Source organism: Erythrolamprus reginae, chromosome 2, assembly GCF_031021105.1.
Source record: "Erythrolamprus reginae isolate rEryReg1 chromosome 2, rEryReg1.hap1, whole genome shotgun sequence".
NCBI lineage: Eukaryota > Metazoa > Chordata > Lepidosauria > Squamata > Dipsadidae > Erythrolamprus > Erythrolamprus reginae.
Window position 1 is genome coordinate 10,838,961 of NC_091951.1, and position 16,296 is coordinate 10,855,256.

At 42.3% G+C, this 16,296-nt stretch overlaps 1 protein-coding gene across 1 annotated transcript in view; it reads right to left on the reverse strand.

The window, feature by feature from the left end:
- Window positions 1–16,296, reverse strand: part of LOC139159692 (alpha-2-macroglobulin-like) — a 117,861-nt gene that overhangs the window by 34,875 nt on the left and 66,690 nt on the right. The window contains exons 19-22 of the mRNA XM_070737021.1: window positions 13,515–13,800; window positions 5,456–5,582; window positions 2,788–2,909; window positions 1,707–1,758 (exon numbers count right to left, since the gene is read on the reverse strand). Coding sequence (XP_070593122.1) covers window positions 1,707–1,758; window positions 2,788–2,909; window positions 5,456–5,582; window positions 13,515–13,800 — 587 coding nt within the window. The remainder of the gene's footprint in view (window positions 1–1,706; window positions 1,759–2,787; window positions 2,910–5,455; window positions 5,583–13,514; window positions 13,801–16,296) is intronic.

Genomic DNA, 16,296 nt, shown 5'->3' on the forward strand with positions numbered 1-16,296 from the left:
TAGAGCAGTGTTCCCAACCTTGGCAACTTGAAGGTATCTGGACTTCAACTCCCAGAATTCCCCAGCCAGCGAATGCTGGCTGGGGAATTCTGGGAGTTGAAGTCCAAATACCTTCAAGTTGCTAAGGTTGGGAAACACTGCTTTAGAGCCTGGGGAAGGCAAAACACAAGCCTACTGGGGCCATCAGAAGTTAGGAAACAAGGCCGTTTCTGGCCTTCAGAGGGCCTCCAGGGGTCAATGGAAGCTGTTCTCCCTTCCCAGGCATTGCATTATGGGTGTGGGCACTCATGCATGCACAATAGCATGCGTGCACACTCTTTCAGCACCCGAGGGAAAAAAGGTTCACCATCACTGATTTATATCCTTTCCCTCCATTCCTTCCTCTCATCTATGTTCTCATGAATGCTTGGGTTGGGGAGATGGTGATCTTCATTTGAAGGAGATTCTCTTAAAAAGAGCATTTACAGTAAGTTAAAATCTGTGCGTACAGGGGCAGCCTATCAATCCTAAAGCTGACATATGTATAGCCATGCTATTCTATTGTAGCTATTTCCTCTACTTTTCAAAACTTTTTATAAATATTCTGCAAAGGATTTAATGGTGCTTCAAGCTCATCATATTTCAATAGTAGGAAGGAGTGTGCTGTGTCTGGGCCAGCCGTTGATCCCACAAATGGGAGAGACTTGGCACAAAGTGAATGTGAAAGCCTGGCTGACAGCCAGGAAGATGTGGCAGACAGCCAGGAAGATGTGGCAGATAGCCAGGAGGATGAGGCCACTTGGACGCAGGATTCAGCAGACAGCCCAGGGGATTTGACATACAGTCCCTCACACAGTCTGTCTTCCCTGGGTTCTTCTGCAGATCAATATATTGATCTACGTAGCCGAAGAGCTATGCAAAGAAGGGATCGCTTTAAAGAGTATTACAAATCATTATAGGAGCACCTGGGATGGGTGTGGTTCTTATACTGAGGGCTGGGTGTGGTTCCCTTAATGAGGGCTAAAGGGATAAAAGGGAACAAAGACCAAGGCAAACTGTGGCTGTTTATCTGTGTTGTTTTGTGGTTCCTGCTTCGAAGTTTCTGTGCCGTTGGAGTTTTCAACCCAGCTTTTTCAGACAAGTGGGAGGTGAAAACTCTGGGACTTGCTGTTTGCTTCAAAGATTCAAAAGGACTCCTGAAACATCTTTGCTCATTCCAGGTTGTCTTTGTTTGTTTTTCCCTGTGTTTTTTGTATGTGGCTGAAATAAGCCTTGCATTGTTTTCGGACATTAAGAACTGTTTTTTGAATAAGCTATTTTTGTTTATCTAATACAAGTTTGCTGATTAGCAGAGCACATGTGTGTTTGATTTCTTTTCGTTGGACTATTACACATTGCCAAGCCAGTCAGGCAGAACAGAGTGTGTGTGGAGATAAGGATGGTTGTTATGGTTATGTGACATTCTTTCCAATGGGAACTAAGAATGTGCTTGCAGATGGATGAAGGTGGAGTTTGGAATCAATGGATAGATGAACTGGGAGCTGATGGGAAAATGTGACTATAAGGGAAGTTTCAAACTTTTGCTTTCTACTGGGTGTAATTCTGGGGTTTGGTCAGATCCAGAATTACATCAAGAATTTGCCAATTTAATAGGTTGAACAGAAATATGGATGCCTTGTATTTTTTTACACTGGGAATATATTGCTTGGAACCTTGACACAACGTACCAGGTGCACAGAAAAATGAGTTGAACACCACTTCTTTCTCAATCCCTTCAGGCTTCACCGGAACAGAAAGGGAAGGAAAAGGGGAGAGTGAGAACAGGAGTGTTAGAGTCATTTAGAAAAAATTGTGGCAGACATAACATCTGAGTTAAGTAGATGAGCACCAAGAAGAAATGCAGTTGAAAAAGTAACGAGAGGAACATTTAGAATTCGTATCACTGTATAGGTGAACATCTATGTAAATGACCTTTGTGATCATATTATAAGTAACTGGGTCCTCTTTGCTGATGATGTAAAACTATTGAACACCACCTACAATGCCCTACCAAGCGACCTTGACTTTGACTTGACTTGACTTGATCTTGACTATGCATAAGAATGGTCAAACACCTGACAACTCCAAATCTCATGGAATAAATGTTCTGCCTCACACATTGGCAAAAAAAAAATTCGAAACAATGTTCTTTATCACAAAAGTCAAAATAAACTAAGCACTCTTTTTGTATTGCAAAGAGCAATCATCCCAAAACAATCAGGGGTCTGTACAATTTCCCTTAAGCAGTCATTAAGTACTTAGCTAGCAGCTGTGAAGAAACTTCACACCCCTTCTTCTAACGAAGTGAGACACACACACACACACATTGCTCTGCGTTGGTTTCAAAGACGTGCAAAATCCACAAACAAAGTCAAGGCAACAGATATTCTTCCACCACGGCCAAACCCACACGCTGCTATTTATCGATGCAGCCCTAATTACTGGAGCCCCACCCAAACACAGGTGGCCTCACTTATCCCCTGTGATATGCCCTTACTTGGTCTCTTCTATGCATAAGTCTGCACTTGTGTGGGTCCAATACGTCAGGGAAGATAATGAAGATTGACTGCCTGAACTGTGTGCCAAGCCCCCCTCTTCCAAATCACTCCCAACTTCTTCTCCGTCCGAGGAAACTAAACTCTGAATTGACTCTGCCGGCAATAACATCGGCCTATGCCCTGCATCCACCTCCACATTCCCTGGGGCAGGAGCTGGGCCAGAGCCAACCACAACAATTACCAAGCCCTGTATTTAAAGCACCCCACATACCTCAACTAATAATGACTTGATCACAACGTCTTTGTTTCCACTAGTGGGCACTTCCACTACTTCATTCCCGCATAGCTGGTTTGAGCTCACGGCCTCTGCACTTGCTGTGAGGTTTATCTTCCCTGGAACAAAAATGTGAGTCGTGCGGCAGTCTTTTTTTAAAAAAAATAATATTTTTTATTAATTTTTAACAAGTTTAATATACACACAACATAAAACAGTGCATAGTGGAATGTGCCCACCACCCCGACACACACACATACCCCACCACCAAATCGGGGGTGTTTCTTATATAATCCACTTTGACCCAAGAGCAATATATCTATTTACATATTACAGAGTGATTCCAATTTATTTCTTGTAGCTTGGTCTTGGATTCTACCCATTGTATATCGTCTTACCTTGTCCCACCGTTCCATCAGTTGTCTCAATTCAGTTTCATTATCCAAATTTATCCTTTTATCCATAATTTCAAATTGAATATGGTCCACCATGTACCTATACCAATTTTGCATTGTCCATTTTGGCGCATCCTTCCAACCCAAAATTATTACCGCCTGAGGGCTTTCTATTGCTGCTTGTTTTATTTCTCTAAATTCTCCCATCGCATTGCTTTTAACTAGTACTGTCATTTCCTTAGTGATTGTCCATTGTATATTTAGCATTCTACTGATGTCCACTTGCACTTTTTGCCAAAATTCCTGCACTATCGGGCATTCCCAAAACATATGCATAAACACTCCTTTATCTTGACACCCGTGCCAACAAATACCCCTGACATTCTGCTGAAAGTGTGTGAGTTGAACGGGAGTAAAATACCACTTATGTAATATTTTCCTTCTCATTTCCCTGATTCTAGTCGTGCGGCAGTCTAGAGGTGGAGTTCTCATTTCACAATAAGGAGGCTGTGAGTTCGAACCAAGGTAGAGGCAGATATTTCTCTCTCTGGGCACAAAGAGAATATATATACTGAAAAATAACTCCACATTGGCAACAGGGGCATCTATCCAGTGAACACTCAGCTCCATTCAGTTGCCCTGACTCCACCCCACAAGGGATTATGGGGTCATTAAAACTGAGGTCAAGATTGACTCAGCCTTCCATCCATCCAAGGTGAGCAAAATGAGAAGCCAAAATTGTTGGAGACAATATACTGACTCTGTAAACCACTTAGAGAGGGCTGTAAAGCAGTACATAAGTGTTAATAGAATTCTTTATTGGCCAAGTGTGATTGGACACACAAGGAATTTGTCTTTGGTGCATATGCTCTCAGTGTACATGGAAGAGTGCTATTGCAATGATGGTGATGGCGGTGGTGGTGGCGGTGTAGTAATAGTATGTAGAAAGGACCAAGAAAGTTTTGGGCAAAGAGAACCTACCAAGGGAATAGATAAGGGACAGCAGAGCCTGTAGCTGGATAGGGGGAGATGCAAGAAGATTAAAAGAGACTCTCTATAGTTTCTCAGACTATAAAAGAGACAGGGGTAGAATTGAACTTTCAGACTTGTAAGACTGATGCCAGCTTTACTAGGTAGATCCGACAGGAAATACAACCTGATGCGCTAATTCTATTTGCCTGTAAATCTGCATTAGTAGAATCTTGCAAGTTTGAAAGTACGGATCTCTCACTGTCTCGTTTACAGCCCAAGAAGCTAGAGAGGATAGAAACATAGAAACATAGAAGACTGACGGCAGAAAAAGACCTCATGGTCCATCTAGTCTGCCCTTTTACTATTTCCTGTATTTTATCTTACAATGGATATATGTTTATCCCAGGCATGTTTAAATTCGGTTACTGTGGATTTACCAACCACGTCTGCTGGAAGTTTGTTCCAAGGATCTACTACTCTTTCTGTAAAATAATATTTTCTCATGTTGCCTTTGATCTTTCCCCCAACTAACTTCAGATTGTGTCCCCTTGTTCTTGTGTTCACTTTCCTGTTAAAAACACTTCCCTCCTGAACCCTATTTAACCCTTTAACATATTTAAATGTTTCGATCATGTCCCCCCTTTTCCTTCTGTCTTCCAGACTATACAGATTGAGTTCATTAAGTCTTTCCTGATACGTTTTATACTTAAGACCTTCCACCATTCTTGTAGCCCATCTTTGGACCCGTTCAATTTTGTCAATATCTTTTTGTAGGTGAGGTCTCCAGAACTGAACACAGTACTCCAAATGTGGTCTCACCAGCGCTCTATATAAGGGGTTCACAATCTCCCTCTTCCTGCTTGTTATACCTCTAGCTATGCAGCCAAGCATCCTACTTGCCTTTCCTACCGCCCGACCACACTGCTCACCCATTTTGAGACTGTCAGAAATCACTACCCCTAAATCCTTCTCTTCTGAAGTTTTTGCTAACACAGAACTGCCAATGCAATACTCAGATTTAGGATTCCTTTTCCCCAAGTGCATTATTTTACATTTGGAAACATTAAACTGCAGTTTCCATTGGTTTGACCATTTATCTAGGATCTCTTCTGAACTTCTTGCCCTGCCTTCTGTAGACCTGTGAGTTCTGTAGTCTGCTAGCTGACTGCAATGTCCCTAGGCAATGTCTCTTTGTCCAGTCTCCCAAGGTCTTTCTCACATACATTATCTTAGGAGGAAACAATATAATTAAAACTTTGCTGCTTGATTTACTTTACAGTATTAGAGTTACCACTTACCTAGAATTTTAGGGGTTAATAGCCATGACACTGTTTTTCTTCCATTTGCACAGATACAATGGGAATCCTCCTCCTTTTCCATAGGAGATGCCTCAAAGTCAGCAGAAGGTGTCAGAGATATTCTGACCTGTGCAGTTGGGGGAAAAATAGTTCAATAGGAAAGCTATACAACCCCACTGCAGTGCAGAGAAAAGCTCATAATCTTCATTTCTCACGGGGCCCCTGTAAGCCTTTCAAAAGGTCCTGAAAACATGGTATCTTCAGCAACATTGGGAATCCCATGGGTAGCCTGCACAATGGTCATACTATGATTAAATGAATGTTCTTCTCCCCCCAATTTTGCTTTTATTTATCTGTTAACTTTTTAACACCTGTGACAGTGTTTGAATATTTGTTTGTTTGTTTGTTTGTTGGATTTTTATGCCCCTTCCCTATACACATACATGCGTACACACAAACATACATTAATTACTTGGATTCAATTATGGATAGAAAAAACTGGTAAAACAGAACACTAGAGACATTTTTGTTGGGCATTTTCCCTGAGAAATTTAACAAAGATACACATCTGATAGTGTGTATGGTGACAGCAGCTAGGATTGCATTTGCACAAAAATGGAAAACATCAAAATTCTAACCGAAGGAGAAATACTTAAGAAAATTTTGGACTGTGCAGAGATGAATAGGTTTACAATGAAGATTAAAGATAAAGAAGATTCAGAGTTCTATAATGTATGGGTAAAATTCTATGATTGGATAGAAAAGGAGTATAAATGAATATATATAAAATGAATAAAGGAGAGTGGGGAGAAGAAGAAGAAAATGGAGAATAAATGATGGCAGAATTAAGGAGGCAGCAGTAGTTCAATTGAATATACTTAGAATAAAGAGATAATGGTAGAGAAAAGATATGAAGAATTATGATTTTAGAAGAGACAGTTTAAAGATTTGCAAGAGTATGGTATCAGCCTGTTAACATAAGTTGAACTAGGGTAAAAATCACTCAGAGAAAAGCAAAGAGGGAGAAAGAGGAAGTAGAAAGGTGATGGGAGAAGAGGAGGAGGAGAGGGAAGTAGGAATGGGAAAAGAATGAGAATGAATATGAATTTCTGTTTTTGAATAACTTGGGGTTTTAATATTTGGTTTATGTTTGTTGTTATTTATGCCATAGTTTGTATTTTATTCCTATTTTTGTAAGCCGCCCTGAGTCTACGGAGAAGGGTGACAGAAATCCAAATAAATAAATAAACCCCTCTTTTTATGCAGCCTTGCATTGGCTCTTTTAAATAATTTAATTTAATTTATTTGACTTCTATGCCGCCCAATCTTGTAGGACTCAGGGCAGTTTATAGCAATAAAAAACACAATAGTACAATAATAAAAAAAGAAGTCAAACACCAACAGTAAATAAAACCCCATTATAACTCAAACAAAACTTTCGGCTGCTGCAGCAAACGGCTGGCTCATATTTAAGTGATTGTCCACTAGGATACCAAGATCCCTGTCATAATTATTGGCATTAAGCTGAACATCACCTAGTCTGTACTTATATATTTGTTTTTTCTAGCCTAAATGTAAGTGATTTACAATTGTCCTTCCACTAATTACCATTGCAGTATCCCCAGAGTCACATGATCAAAATTTGGACAGTTGGCAGTTGGCATCTGGGTCATTCTTTGTCAAGTGGACCAGGTGTCTACTTGACTGAATTTTGCAGCCTTATTTGGGAGGAGGCCATCGCAGGGGCAACATGTATGATGGAGGGAATGTGCTCCTTCTGTTGAAGTGGGGATGAAGATGATTGAAGGCGAGAAAACAGAGATCTCTGTTTCATCACCTTCAATCATCTTCATTAGAAACAGCACTTTTTCCCTATCACTCTCTGTTTTCTCGCCTTCATTTTTATTTCATTGGAAGGAGCATGTTTTTTTCCTATCATGTGTGTTGTTTTTGTGGTGGTTTCTTTTCAAGTAAGGCTTCAATTTCCCCCAGTCCATTTGACAAAGAATGACCCATGTATATATATGGTAGCAGCATTCCAAGGTTATGTGATCACCATTTGAAACCCTATTTGCCAGCTTCCAAAAAATAAAGTCAATGGGAGAAGCCTGACTCACATAATGACCACACAATTCGCTTAACAACTGCAGTGATTTTACTTAATAACTATGCCAAAATAAATAAGTAAGTAAGAAGGGGTTAGAATTACCCCATTCCTATCAAACAGACAACAAGCCTTTGGAGCTTAGAGAAGGCAAAATACAGGCCTACTGGGCCTACCACAAGGTGGAAAGCAGGCCATTTCCAGCCTCCAGAGGGCCTCTGAGAGGCAGGGAAGCTGTTTTTGCCCTCCTCAGGCATTGAATTATGGGTGGCGGCGCTTGTGCATGCGCAATGGCACGAGCACATGCTCTTTAGGCACCCGAGGAAAAAATGGTTTGCCATCACTGCTTTAGCATTTGGAGAAGGCAGAAGCACAAAGAAGAATCCATCTTAATCTGTGGCGCATGGTCATCCAAGGACAAACCCACTTCCCACACCCAAAGCAGGTGAGATTTAAATTACTTGTATTTATTGTTACATTCAGCACTAACTCTGGCTATCATGTATTTGGTTTGTTTGTTTGTTTGTTTGTTTGTTTGTTTGTTTGTTTGTTTGTTTTCTTTGTTTATTTATTTATTATTTATTATTTATTATTTATTATTTATTTATTTATTTATTTATTTATTTATTTATTTATTTATTTGTTTGTTTATTTATTTATTTATTTATTTATTTATTTATTTATTTATTTATTTATTTATTTATTAGATTTGTATGCCGCCCCTTTCCGTAGACTCGGGGCAGCTCACAACACAATAAAAACAGTTTATAACAAATCTAATTATTTACAATTTAAAATATTAAAAACCCCATTATTAAACAGACATACACACAAGCATACCATACATAAATTGTATAGGCCCGGGGGAGATATCTCAGTTCCCCCATGCCTGACGACAAAGGTGGGTTTTAAGGAGTTTGCGAAAGGCGAGGAGGGTAGGGGCAGTTCTAATCTCTGGGGGGAGCTGGTTCCAGAGAGTCGGGGCCACCACAGAGAAGGCTCTTCCGCTGGGGCCCGCCAACCGACATTGTTTAGTTGACGGGACCCGGAGAAGGCCCACTCTGTGGGACCTAATCGGTCGCTGGGATTCATGCAGCAGAAGGCGGTCTCGGAGATATTCTGGTCCGATGCCATGAAGGGCTTTAAAGATCATAACCAACACTTTGAATTGTGACTGGAAATTGATCGGCAACCAATGCAGACTGTGAAGTGTTGGTGTAACATGGGCATACCTAGGGAAGCCCATGACTGCTGTCGCAGCTGCATTCTGCACAATCTGGAGTTTCCGAACACTTTTCAAAGGTAGCCCCATATAGAGAGCATTACAGTAGTCGAACCTCGAGGTGATGAGGGCATGAGTGACTGTGAGTAGTGAGTCCTGGTCCAAATAGGGCCGCAACTGGTGCACCAGGCGAACCTGGGCAAACGCCCCCCTCGCCACAGCTGAAAGATGGTTCTCTAATGTGAGCTGTGGATCGAGGAGGACGCCCAAGTTGCGGACCCTCTCCGAGGGGGTCAATAATTCCCCCCCAGGGTGATGGACGGACAGATGGGATTGTCCTTGGGAGGCAAAACCCACAGCCACTCCGTCTTATCAGGGTTGAGTTTGAGTCTATTGGCACCCATCCAGGCCCCAACAGCCTCCTGGTTCTCATTATATGTATTCCTATTTTCCCCAGTTTGGCAATATCCTGTTCTTTACTGACTCCTCACATCCTGGACACAAACTGTTTCAACTCCTACCCTCAAAACATCGCTACAGAGCACTGCACACCAAGACAACTACCGAACACCATCACTCTACTAAACAAATAATTCCCTCAACACTGTCAGAATTTCTACTAAATCTGCACTTCTATTTCTGCTAGTTTTTCTCATAATTCCTTTCACCCATTTCTTCCCAGGTTGACTGTATGACTGTAACTTGTTGTTTATATCCTAAGATTTTTATTAATATTGCTTCTTCATTGCTTATTTGACCCCTTTGACAATCATTAAGTGTCGTACCACATGATTCTTGACAAATGTATATTTTATTTTATGTATGCTGAGAGCATATGCACCAAGACAAATCACACTTGGCCAATAAAATTCTATTCTATTCTATTCTATTCTATAAAACATTCAGATCTACAATTGTCTTTCCTTTCTTTCATCTATCTTATATATTATCTTCCTTTCATATATCCTCTCCTCTAAGTTCACTTTCACCCTCTTTTATATTATCATATGTCTATTTTTCTTCCTATGTATTTGTGTATTGGACAAATGAATAAATAAATAAAAAATAAATAAATATGGTCTATTTTATTGGAGGATAGGTGAGTTTAGCTACACACAGACATGTTTTGCCCAGGTTCGCCTGGTGCACCAGCTGCGGCTCTCCTCACAGTCCCTCATGCCCTTATCACCTCAAGGATTGACTACTGCAGTGTTTCCCAACCGGTGTGCCGCGGCACACTGGTGTGCCGCGAGACACGGTTAGGTGTGCCGCGAAGAAAAAAGCTCAGCTTCTGGTCTCGCAACTTTTTGCGAAGATCAAAAAGTTGTGAGACCGGAACCTGAGCTTCATTATTTGTGCCTTCCAAGTTTTCCGGCAGCTGCAGCGCCCCGCCCGGCTGGAGCTTTCCTGGCCACAGCAGCAGGTGAGCTTTGGGGCCTGGTGGGAGGGCGGCGGCAGCGGGAGGGCGGCGCGCAGCGGGAGAGTGATGGCGGCAGCAGTGGGCAGTAGCCATGTGGTGGCGCCAGGGTGGTCAGCTGTGAGGCGGAGCTCTGGAACGGAGGCTCCGACTAGCGGCTGGACATGTTGCTGTAGCCGTGCGGTGGCAGTGGCAGCGGGCAGTAGCCGTGGGGAGGCGCCAGGGTGGTCAGCTGTGAGGCGGAGCTCCGGAACAGAGGCACTGACGGCGGCGGCTGTACATGCTGGAATTGCGTGGCTGGCACTTGCATGCTGGGTGCTTCGGTTCCGGAGCTCCACCTCACAGCTGATCACCCTGCTGCCACTGCTGAGAGAAAAAGAGAGGGAGAGAGGGGGGAGAGAAAGAGATAGCAAGAGAGGGAGAGAGAGGGGGGGTTAGCAAGAGAGGGACAGAAAGAAAGAGAGAGGGGGATAGCAACAGAGGGAGAGAGAGAAAGAGAGAGGGAGAGAGGGGGGAGAGAAAGATAGCAAGAGAGGGAGAGAGAGAAAGAGAGAGGGAGAGATGGGGGAGAGATAGAGATAGCAAGAGAGGGAGAGAGAGAAAGAGAGAGGGAGAGAGGGGGAGAGAAAGAGGGAGAAAGAGATAGCAAGAGAAGGAGAGAGAGGGAGAGAGAGGGGGAGAGAAAAAGAGAAAGCAAAAAAAATAGAGAAAGAGAGATAGCAAGAGAGAGAAAGAGAGAGGGAGAGAGAGGGGGAGAGAGAAAGAGAGAAAGACAGCAAGAGAGAGAGAAAGAGGGGGGAAGGAGGGTGAGGGAAAGACATTGAGGGAGGGAAGGAGGGAGAGAGAAGAAGGGCAAAAAAGAGAGGAAGGAAGGGAGAAACAAAGAGAGATGGAGAGTAAGGGGGAAAGAAAGAGGAAGGAAGGAAGGAAGGGAGAGAGAGAAAGAGGGAGAGAGAGAAATAGAGCGAAAGGGAGGAATATAGATTTTTTTTTGTCCAAACTTCCCCCCCCCCCAATGTTCCCCAGGATTTTGTAAATGTGAATAATGTGCCACGGCTCAAAAAAGGTTGGGAAACACTGGACTACTGCAATGCTCTTTACATGGGCCTTCCTTTGAAGAACATTTGGAGGCTTCAGCTAGTCCAAAATGCAGCCACAAGGGCTGTCATGGGCTTACCAAGGTTTGCCCATGTATCTACATCTCTCCACAAGCTGCATTGGCTGTCGGTTGGTCTCTGAATGCAATTCAAAGTGTTGGTCATTACCTATAAAGCCCTGTATGGCTTAGGATCTGTTGTGGTTAGCTCTGGCCCAGCTGTGGACGTGGGGGAGACATCCACATACTGCAGGCCTGTTTTGCCCCCGGTGGAATCTGATGATGAAGGGTTCTCTGACCAAGAAGACGTGAGTGACAGGGAGGAGGAGAGTGTGGCAGACAGCTCAGAAGGAGATCAATTATCTAGCTCCTCCTTGGATTCAGAACAAGAGTTAATGATACAGCCACGCATGCGGAGAGCGATGCATAGGCAGCAACAACTGAGAGATTATTATCAAGGAAATTGAGGCCACCTGTGGTTGGGTGGGGCTGTGGTAATTAGTGAGGCTGCTATAAAGAGCAGCCTGTGGGTTTGGCCATTGTGGAGGATTATCTGATCAAGTTTCGTGACTGCTTTACTGACTTTGACCTTTTGTGTGCTGCTTTTTCCCCATTTTGAAACTAAACCAGGGCAAAGTGTGTTTCATTTTGTGGATGAAGAAGGATTGTGAATTGCCTTACAGCTGCAAGCTAAGTATCACAGAACTGATAAGGGACTTGTACCAATTACCAGTTTGTTTGGAGACAAGTGCTCTTTGCTATACCAAAAGAGGGCTTGGTTTAAGTGAATTTTCATTATAAATAACATTGTTTTGAATTTTCAAACGTGTGTGTGTCTGAAATTATATCTGTGCATTTTTGGGAGGATTCTACCAGAGAGCTCGACAGAACAGGACCAAGTTACCTAAGGAATCGTCTCCAGCCTCACGTATCCCAACGACCGGTCAGAGCCCACAGAGTCGGCCTTCTCCAGGTCCCATCAGTCAAACAATACCAGCTGGCGGGCTCTAGGGGAAGGGCCTTCTCTGTGGCAGCACTGACCCTCTCGAACCAACTTCCCCCAGGGATTCACACTGCCCCCACTCTCCTGGCCTTCTGGAAGGCCTTAAAAACTCACCTGTATTGGCAGGTCTGGGGCCGTTGAGCTTAACATTTTGCTCTGGCCAAAAAATTTGAATCTGATTGTGGTATAAATGAGTGTGAGTATGAGTGTATGGTTTTTAAATGGGTCTTTTATATTATTAATTGGGATTTTAGATTATTTAATACAGTGGTACCTCATGATACAAACATAATTGGTTCCAGGAGGAGGTTCGTAAGGTGAAAAGTTCATAAGACGAAACAATGTTTCCCATAGGAATCAATGTAAAAGCAAATAATGAGTGCAAATCCTTCAGGAAAATCCCACACTTTAGAAGGGAGGCGAACAGAGAGCAGGGAGGAGCAGCTAAAGGGGGTGGGTGGAAGAAGCAAGGCTAGGCTAAAGGGTGAGTGGGAAGGAAGAAAGGCAAGGGGGGCACTCCTCTCTTTTCTTTCTTCAAAAGACACCCTTTCAGTGCCTGCAAGCACACTGTTCTCTGCAAAGTCTTTCCTCCTCCAAGCCGCCCCTCCCTTTTCTTTCTTCAAAAGACACCCTTTCTGTGCCTGCAAGCACGCTGTTCTACTTTTGTTAATGCAAAGTCTTTCCCCCTCCAAGCCGCCCCTCCCTTTTCTTTCTTTAAAAAAGGAGGGGAAAAGAAACCTTTCATCCCAGCAGCAGCGGCTTGGGTTCGTAAGGTGAAAATAGTTTGGAAGAAGAGGCAAAAAAATCTTAAACACTGGGTTCGTATCTTGAAAAGTTCATTAGAAGAGGCGTTCGTAAGATGAGGTACCACAGTATTGGATTTTTAAAAAATCTATTTCTGCATTTTGCATTTTTATATGTTGTAAGTCACCCGGTGTCCTCAGAGAAGGGTGGCATAAAAGTCCAATTAATAACAATAACAACAACAGCAACAACAGCAACACAACAACAGCAAAACAACAATGACAATAACAATGACAATGACAATGATGATGATGATATAAGGATAGAATGGGGGTTGGCCTATAAGACCTCCAAGGTCTCTTCCAACTCTGTTACCCTGAATTGGAGCAAATAGGCTTCGGCAGAGAAAGAGGACCAAGCAATATCAAGAATACAAAGGGAAGATCGCACAGCAGCCCTTAAATGCTCCTTACCCGGATGCAGGACGTCAGGTAGGAGAAGATGGTGGCTTTGAGTATGAAGGTTTCTCCTCGCTTCATGGAGTATGGTATGGTGAGGTCAACGAAGAATGACTGGAAGGCCTTCAAAGAAGTGGGCTGGGCCAGACCAAAGCCTGTGTCTGCTGAAAGGCAGAAAGCTCCAGTTTTCCATTCAGTGATGGTGTCCGGGATGGTCACAGGAACAGCAATCTCTTTGGATTCTTCAGATACATCAAGCTTAGAACTATGGACTTGGGGATGGCTATTTCCTTGAGAACCACTGAAGGATGCAAAAGAACAGGGAATGAGGGAAGTAATCCACTAAACATAGCCCCCCCAATTACAACCGTTTACTGATCATTCCATGTAATAACAGAATTGACAAAAGTGGCTTATGGCCAGGGGGGGTTCAATTCGCTCACGACTGGGTGCACATCCCCTCATGTAATTCTGCTTCCGTAGCTATAATCAATTTGAAAACAAATTGTGAAGTGCCCAAATTTTGATCATGTGACCATGAGGAGATGGCAATGGTCATAAGTACGAAAAAGGGCTGTAAGCAGAGGTAGGTTCCTGCTGGTTCAGACTGGATTGCCCAAACTCCTAGTGATCCACTGGTGATGTCACAATGGTATCACCGAACCAGTTTGGTTGGTGAAGTGGTCTGTGGGGGCTGCCAACTTTTTGGGGGGATTTTTTTCAGAATTCTTTTTACTGTTTTGAAGTTTTTTCCCTCTGCTGCTATCAGGGGGGTGGGCCGAAAAGTATAGTGTCTGAGCGGCAGTCCTTTTGGGACTGGGCGGCACAGAAACAATAAATAAATAAATAAATAAATAGATAGATAGATAGATAGATAGATAGATAGATAGATAGATAAATAAATAACATTAAATAAAATTAAATAAAATTAAATAAAATTAAATAAATAAAATTAAATAAATAAAATTAAATAAATAAATAAATAAAATTAAATAAATAAATAAATAAAATTAAATAAATAAATAAATAAAATTAAATAAATAAATAAATAAAATTAAATAAATGAATAAACAAATAAACAAACAAACAAACAAATAAAAAACCCACCCTGTTTTGCCTCAGAGAATTTCAAAATAAAATACTGTACTGTGTGTCTATAACAGTGAGCTCATAATAGGGCAACTCTATCAATATCAAAATGCCACTTAAATAGTTGAGCTAGTTTCAAACTAGATTTTGATTTTCTTTCTCTCTTCCTTACTTCCATTCTTTTTCTTTCTCTTTTCCTTCCTCTCTTTTTTCTATCTGTTTCTCTCTCTTCCTCTCTCTCTCCTTCCCTCTCACTCTTTCCCTCTCGGCTTCTGGGCAGGTTTGGAAAACTCTGAGGTGATGATGATTTTTAAGTGAGCGATTGCTCACTGCTCAGCTTAGAGGGAACTATGCATTCCATGTAATAACAGAATTGACAAAAGTGGATTATGACCAGGGGGATTTCAATACGCTCATGACCGGGTGCACATCCCTTCATGTAATTCTACTTCCGTAGCTATAATCAGCCTGAAAACAAATTGTGAAGTGCCCAAATTTTGATCATGTGACCATGAGGAGGTGGCAATGGTCATAAGTATGAAAAAGGGCCGTAAGCAGAGGTAGGTTCCTGCTGGTTCAGACTGGATTGCCCAAACTCCTAGTGATCCACTGGTGATGTCACAATGGTATCACCAAACCAGTTTGGTTGGTGAAGTGGTCTGTGGGGGCTGCCATCTTTTTGGGGGGATTTTTTTCAGAATTCTTTTTACTGTTTTGAAGTTTTTTCCCTCTGCTGCTATTAGAAAAAGGGCCCTCCCTCTTACCCCCGGGTTTATACTTTCCTTTATTCCTTCGTCTGAAACACAGCTGATCAAGCTTCTCAGCTGTGTTTTGGGCAAAGGAATAAAGGGTGGGTGGTAGCTATAGCCCTCCATACCTAGAAGCCCTCCCCCACAGATTAATTGGTCTCCAGGGAAATCTGTTAGGCCTGTGATGGTGAACCTATGGCACACAGAGCCCACTCTGCCAGAGCTGGCCTTCTCCAGGTTCCGTCGACCAGACAATGTCATCTGGTGAAACCTAGGGGAAGAGCCTTCTCTGTGGCGGCCCCCTTCCTCTGGAATCAGCTCCCTCCAGAGATCTGAGCTGTCCCCACCCTCCTCGCCTTCTGCAAGAGCCTTAAGACCTATTTATATCACCAGGCATGGGGCATTTAGCACATGCCCCTCCTTCTGACCATTAAAAGTTATGTGCGGTTATGATTGTTAATATTGATTATGTAATATTGATTGTGTAATATTGTTTGTTTTTTAAGATAATGGGTTTTAGTCATAGTTTTAACTATTAGATTTGTATCTATATTGTACTTATATTTTACCTATATTGTTTTTATTGTTGTTGTGAGCTGCCCCGAGTCTCCAGAGAGAGGCAGCATACAAGTCTAATAAATTATTATTATTACTATTATTGTTGTTGTTGTTGTTGTTTGTTGTTGTTTGTTGTTGTTGTTGTTGTTGTTGTTATTATTATTATTATTATTATTATTATTATTATTATTATGTCAATGCAACACAGCAAATGAGATCACTATGCTGGATTTCATATTTCATCACCAGTCGGGGGCTTCCCAAGCACCTAGGACTGCATGATGTAGCGGCAAATTATGTTTGCCGATCCCAGTAAAGCGGCCTTTTGCAATTGACAGTTGGAGATTTTGTCAATTCCGATGGTTTTCAAATGTCTGCTGAGATCCTTTGGTACTGCGCCC